Source organism: Gigantopelta aegis, chromosome 13 (genome assembly GCF_016097555.1).
Source record: "Gigantopelta aegis isolate Gae_Host chromosome 13, Gae_host_genome, whole genome shotgun sequence".
NCBI classification, from domain to species: domain Eukaryota; kingdom Metazoa; phylum Mollusca; class Gastropoda; order Neomphalida; family Peltospiridae; genus Gigantopelta; species Gigantopelta aegis.
Window position 1 is genome coordinate 10430874 of NC_054711.1, and position 7500 is coordinate 10438373.

General features: G+C 36.5%; 1 protein-coding gene across 1 annotated transcript in view; it reads right to left on the reverse strand.

Annotated features, from left to right (window-relative positions):
• LOC121387111 overlaps positions 1-3201 on the reverse strand; it is an 11543-nt gene extending 8342 nt beyond the window's left edge. The window contains exons 1-3 of the mRNA XM_041518135.1: positions 2877-3201; positions 1804-1935; positions 1-95 (exon numbers count right to left, since the gene is read on the reverse strand). The exon at positions 1-95 is cut by the window's left edge and continues 115 nt beyond it. Coding sequence (XP_041374069.1) covers positions 1-95; positions 1804-1935; positions 2877-2952 — 303 coding nt within the window. The 5' untranslated portion in view covers positions 2953-3201. The remainder of the gene's footprint in view (positions 96-1803; positions 1936-2876) is intronic.
• Between the last annotated feature and the right edge of the window lie 4299 nt (positions 3202-7500).

Here is a 7500-nt window from a genome sequence, read left to right on the forward strand (position 1 = left end):
AGCGCGACGGTCGCCATCTACAGCAAGCACAGCGACGTCCGTGTATCCTGGGATGTATGAACTCTGGTAGGTAGTTTTTTGTAAAGCTATATTTTCTGAAATATTAATTGCATCTTTAACATTATGTATAACACATTAATGTTATCTGCCAAAATAAAACACACTCACTATTAATATAGCATTGGTACTGTTGACTGTCAGCATCTTATATAATGTTCTGTAACCGATGAACGAATACACAGTGTATATATTTATATGCAATATAAAACAGTTTTTTTGTTGTTTAACGACACCACTAGAGAACATTGATTTATTAATCATCGGCTACTGGATGTCAAACATAGTCTGAGAGAGGAAACCAGCTATATTTTGTTCCATTGATAGCAAGGGATCTTTTATATGCATTATCCCACAGACAGAATTGTACATACCACGGACTGCGATATAACAGTCGTGGTGCACTGGCTGGGACGAGAAACAGACCAATGGGCCCACCGACGGGAATCGATCCCAAACTGACCGAGCATCAAGCGAGCGCTTTATAACTGGGCTACGTCCCGCCCCACGCCGCAATATAAATGAAGGAAAATATAAACATTTGTCTTTGACTTATTTTATATTTAATTAATGGTGAATCTTTTTATGTTTAATGCTGACTCGGTATACTCGTATAATGCATAAGATACATTTTGTAAAACACTGAATGTTCTCTTTACCGTTATATAACACTTGATTTACAATAAACAGTTTCATAGCTATAGTATATATTTCATAGTATATTTATGGCATTGGCCATAATAATATGTTTATATGTATTACAATGTAACAATAGCAATGTTAATATAACAGTTATATATATGTCAAATATGCAATTTGTTCGTGGTATGCATTTTTATTGTTAGAATTGTCGTGACGTCATCGAAATTACCTCCAGTTGTAGATGACGTCATGTATATGGAACTGATGAACCCTTTACGGGTGAAAGTCGCTTATTCCATTAAAACGTTGTGAAATTCTCTTTTTATATATTCACCCGATACACTTCATTCTAATAACTTTTACATACATACATACATACATACATACACACACATACATACATACATACATACATACATACATACATACATACATACATACATACATACATGCATACATACATACATGCATACATACATACATACATACATAACCACATGCATGCATACATGCATGCATACATACATACACACACACATACACACATACACACATACACACTGTGGTAAAGCTGTAAAAAGAGATAAAATAATGTTTCCAATAATTTATAGCGTTGATACATCTGCAAACTGTTATGTTAAAAAACCCTATTACAGCACGTCCGGTTATTGCATATAGAAAAAATCCAGTCTCAAGGATATCTTAGTCTCCACCCGACTACACTTAAGCCTCTAAGCCAGTATTTTTCATATCCCTTTCCTAACAATTTTTTTAAAAACAAATACATCGTATCCGGCTGTAAACAAAACATAGTACTAGCCAAATAAACTTAAAAGAAGACCGAAAAACAGTTATATTTTGTATATCACAACGGTCAATTTAAAATCAATTTCGAATCCCTGGGGCAAAATTAGAAAATAAATTTTGTTTAGTTTTTAAAAAAATTCTTAAATACATACATACATAACCACATGCATGCATACATGCATGCATACATACATACATACATACACATACATACACACATACATACATACATACATATGAAACTAGCCCTTAATTCATATGATCATTACAGGAACAGTCATCAGAGAATTAGTTTACCTGTTGTACATCTCAGTCCAGACCATCCTTTCTGGCAACTACCAGAACAACCTGTGACTTCATGGCAGTTAGCGGCGTCACAGTGACAGGTGTAGTTACAGTCCAAGCCATATGTTCCTAACTCACAGGCGCCTGTCGCATAAAAATACAATAACATTCTGGTGGAAAGCATAATATTTTTTTTGTATTTCTGTATACGTGGTCTATTTTCTTAAATATATACCATGCAGGTATGAGTGTATGTAGTTTTTCTCCATCATGCCCAGAGGACTACGGCACCCTGCCCAACCCCACAGCCGGAGTGGTATGTTCTTTTGCCAGATTGCCATTTTACACATAATGTACTAGTACAAAAACAGTTCTAATTAGCATTCTTCATTTTCACAGGTATTCGCATGAGCATTTCATAGTTAACAAATTTGGTTTTCAGCGTGTAATGTACCTTGCTGTACACTGAATAAACGTATCTTAATTTATTGTGAGCATTAATGCAGTATTTGCACAAACACAAAATATAGCACATATTACTATCAGTCGGACCCCTCGACTCGTACTTGTATGAATTCTTAAACAAAGCCAAGTGTCGAAATGACCATGTTTAATTAATCTAAGTTTTAAAATGTGCTGTTATTGGGCAATTATATTTTTTTGTCATTTCTGTAAAACAAGCTGTTTTACGACCTGATAGCGAAATATATATTGTGTAACGTAAGGTCACTGGACTCGCATGACTGCATGCGTGCGCTACAACAGCTTGTTCTGAATGTGCACGTAAAACCCTATGACCTGACCCGACCATGACTGCATACGGGTAAGTGTACAACATGTGGATAATCATACTCCCCACCCGCAAACCCGCTGAGGCTAAAACTAATTTTTACAGTTTATTTTACAATTTTTATGTGTGTGTATATATGTGTGTGTGTGTGTTTATGTGCCTGTATGTATAGGCTGTGTTTGTGGTGTTGAGTACCTATAATATCCTAACTTAAATCCACACTCGTAAAACATCTAGCGGCTATTAACCTCTCTACTATTAAAGTAATACCTAATACTTTAAGTATTTCTCCTACCTGACACAGAGTGTGTTTTAAAACAAATCCAAATCCACGATGCCACGAGAAGCAAAGATGACAAACACTTCGACATTTTGTGTCCTCTCTCCAACCAGGAACTAAAACGTTTGTACTCGGGTACAACACTGTGTTGTATTCTTCTCTTTTTTTATTCTGCATGTAACGAGTGAATAGGCGCGAAATTGTTCAAGGTGGATGGCGATCTAGACTGGCCAGCGACGTCTTTTATTTCGTTTTGTTTTGTTTTGTTTTGTTTTGTTTGTGTTTTTGTTTTTTTGTTTTTGTTGCTGTGTGTTTTTTTGTGTGTTTGATTTTGTTTTTTGTTTTTGTTTTTTTGTTGTTTGTTTTTGTTTTGTTTTATGTTTTTGTGGGGTTTTTTTTTTTTTTTTTTTTTTTTGGGGGGGGGGGGGGGGGCAATTAAATCAGGTAATCGTCACGGTCTGATTAAATATGGTTTTGTCACGTATTCGTAGATGGTGTAAACCAGTAAGTCAAATCACATAGCAGGCGCGTCTGCTGGGGGAGTGTTTGGGGTCGACCCCCTTCCTCTCCCTGCTCAAAGCTAAATTTCTTTCTTTAATATAGTTTTCGGTGAACATGATTCGAACTCTGCCTACTCTACGCCAAGAAACTTCATTTGGCGATCTAGACGATTCGAAATTTATACACTGCGTGTATATATATATATATATATATATATATATATATATATATATATATATATATATATATATATATATATACACACACACACACACACACACACACACATGTATATATATATATATATAATGACATTATTTTAAGTTAAGTTCATTGGAAATTATACACTACGTATGTACATATATTGCGTATGCGCTTTCCTATCTTCTTTTATCTGGCAGATCTATCCTGAAGAAAAATGGGAGCTCGCACGCTTTTTTGTGGGTGGAGTGTAAGGGCCCTTACCCAACAGTAATATGTCTTTGCATTGACACATAAATACATTTTGATAGATCTAATAAATAATATATTTACAAACTGGTTATAGGAAGTCCAAGCATAAGAATATTTCTTCAACTGTGATCTAATATCACGATAGTAAAGGTAAAGAAGTAAAACGTGATATTTATCTTTAATTTGTTTAATAAAAAGTATACGTAGAGTGCATAGTCGTTGTTCAGTTTTAGACCTTCGTTCAAAATTTTATGTTAAAATTACTCTCTGGAGTTTTATAGTATTGAATAGTCCGAGTCATTCTTCTTCCTCTCATTTATTTTTGGACTGTCCTTCCAAAATGCTAAAAAATGCTCCAAATGATAAAACGTTTCGACCGAGCAGTCAATTCCTTTTCGGTTTACAATTGTAACTTTATTGTATATTTTTTGTTCTCACTAATTGCTATTACACATTCTGTCTATTTCCAACTAACCAACCTTTCTGTTCCGGACTCAATCATTTAAGAATTCAGACACTGTGCCCGGAAAACACGTGCCTTGGTATAGACACGTTAATATGGTATCGTGTCCTATCCTTTCAAACACACATTTGTATTTTGTGTTCATATGCATCGATGCTACACTTTCCAAAGGACATTGCCAATTTAATTAATAATATCTGCAACCTATTTTCCGACTTAGAAAATAAAATCGTATCGTCTGCATACATAAACATAAATAAATAAAGATCCTCTCGTAATCTACATAGATATAGCATTCTAAAGAAAATATACATAAACGAGTCCGCTAGGTTCATATTCGACCATCCCATGCAACGCTCGATAAGATAGGGTCTTATATTTTGTGAGATGATTGGCTGACGTGGGTATTTTTATTTATTCTTTGAGACATGATTGATTAATAAAAGTAGCAACAGTTACGGACATTGATTATCTTCAAATGTATTATGTATTAAGTGGCCGGGAAAAACAACCGATTCCACTAGTGGATATGGAATTATTTATAAGGTATGGGGACTGTAAATTTAATATTTGACAACCATTACTCTGTGGACATTTGCCAACTTCTGTGAAAATGTTAGGTCCACGGGTAGGTAGAATATTGTTAAAGTAGCAACAGATTAAAACTTGTCAGTACAAAATGCGACGCCAGACAAGAGGGCAGTGTGTGCAGTGAGAGTCGTGTTGTGTTTACTTACCATTTTCAGTAGGCTGGTATTTTAAAAATAGTTGACCTAGGCACCTGCAATTTTCACTGTTTTTGTGTTTTAGTTTGATGAATATCTTTTTCGTGTTCTTTGTTTTGTGAAACGAATTTATACAAAGTAAATAGCTTGCAGCTTTCCGATAGTAGTAGCCTGTGTGGCAACGGCGGTATTCCTAGAAAGGGAAAAGGGGTAGGGGACAATTGCACCCCCAGACAAATAAAAATATTGCCCTGTTTAACATTCCGTGTTGTCTCCCAGCATAAATCCTTCTAGTAGGCATGTTGTGCCCTAATTCTTTTTGTCCTGCCGCCATCTTACTTTAGACCAGGTACGGCCATACCAGCTGGATGTTAAACTGGATAGAAAGGTTCATTCAACACATCAACATGGTAAGTATAACTTGTTTATTATCCTATTTATCTACACAGTTTACAAAGGCAAAACAAAATGTTAATGTGTTTCAAGTACAACATATTGTATTACAAGTTGTAAATAGTGTATTCTACAAACACCATATGTATAGTCCCATTGCGTCAAAGGAAGCTGATGAATAGGTATACAACTCTAATATGATATCTTATTACAAGTTGTAAATAGTGTATTCTACATACACCATATGCATAGTCCGATTGCGTCAAAGGAAGCTGATGAATAGGTATACAACTCTAATATGATATCTTATTACAAGTTGTAAATCGTGTATTCTACATACACCATATGTCTAGTCCGATTGCTTCAAAGGAAGCTGATGCATAGGTATACAACTCTAATATGATATCTTGTTACAAGTTGTAAATAGTGTATTCTACATACACCATATGCATAGTCAGATTATGTCAGCTCCAATATGAATAATACTAAAACTGATATAAAAAGGTTTAATCCTACCTGAATTCATATCACACTGAACTGCATTATAACAATCTACCATTCAGTTGTGAGGGATAAAGTCTAGTTTTTGATATAAGGGTATACAAAATGAGATTCAGCCTATACATCTTGATGACAATTTGTTATACGAAACATCTAAAAAAATGCATTGCATTTTAAAATAACTATGGGAGTTGGTAGTCTTCAAACTTTTATTTTAGTCTTTACATGCTAAAAATCGTGCAAAGAGTCGATAAAAAGATAAACCACACACGGTATATACGTGTGTGTGTGTGTGTGTGTGTGTGTGTGTGTGTGTGTGTGTGTGTGTGTGTGTGTGTGTGTGTGTGTGTGTGTGTGTTGGGGATGGAAAATGATTTGGACATGAAATTGTTTTCGGTCTTATCAGATGTACAATGCAAAGTGGATTCAATGGATATTTAACATCAAACGTATATAGTTCAAAATAGTACAGGCACTGCAGGAAGAAACCCTACATCCCTTTCAGAAACACAGCTTTAGTCGGGTTTGGATAAGGGTGGCGGGTTTCTTCTTATAGTATCTGCGGTAATCTTTAACTTGTAAGTATATATATATATATATATATATATATATATATATATATATATATATATATATATATATATATATATATATATATACAGATGCCGACCTTTGTGATGGTTAAGTTGGTTAAAGTTGCATAAAGTACATTCTTGCTGTATTCTCACATAAACCGACTACAATCAGAGAACATTCGTTTGTGTTAGTTCATAGCAACAAAGTATGCTACTAATAAAATACGATGCCAATTAAATTATCCCTGTAGAATACAAATCTAGTATTATTGTTAAGGAATCTCCAACTTCCAGACGAAGAAGGACCATGTAACGTATATGGAAGTTCTGGCCAGCCCCACAGCCTCACCACCCATTGTGCAGAAGAGGAAGGTGGCCTTACCACTGGTGATAACTGATACTTCTCCTCCTCGACTGGCATCGGTTTGGAGACCGGATCCAGGACTCAACCCTGAAGCTGATCGAGGGGAGTACACCTTGTGTGCTCCTACACTACGTGCTCGGTGTAGGAACCTGATCGTACCAGATGTATCAGACATGACACATCCGAAGAACTCTTCAGCAGGTGCAAACAGGCCTCTTTCAAGCAACTGCTGGACAAAGAAGGACAGTACTGTATCAACAACATCAACCTCAAGGACGGAGTGGAGGGCATCTGCATTACGAAACGCCGGGAGGAGACCTACAGCTAGGGACAACATACTGCAGAGATGGACAGCCGAGAGGGGACCTAGAGCCAAGGTCGCCTTGTCACAGAGTTGGACAGCCAGGAGGGAACCTACAGCCAGGGACTGCTAGTTGCAGAGATGGACAGCCGGGAGGGGATCTACAGCCAAAGACTGCTTGTCGGGGAGATGGACAGCTGGGAGAGGACCTACAGCCAGACATTGCTTGTCGCAGAGTTGGACAGTCGGGAGGGGACCTGCAGCCAGGGACTCCTACAGCCAAAGAGCTTGTCGGGGAGATGACAGCCAGAGGGGACCTGCCTTCTTTGTTGCAGAGTTGGACAGCCAGCCAGACACTACTTG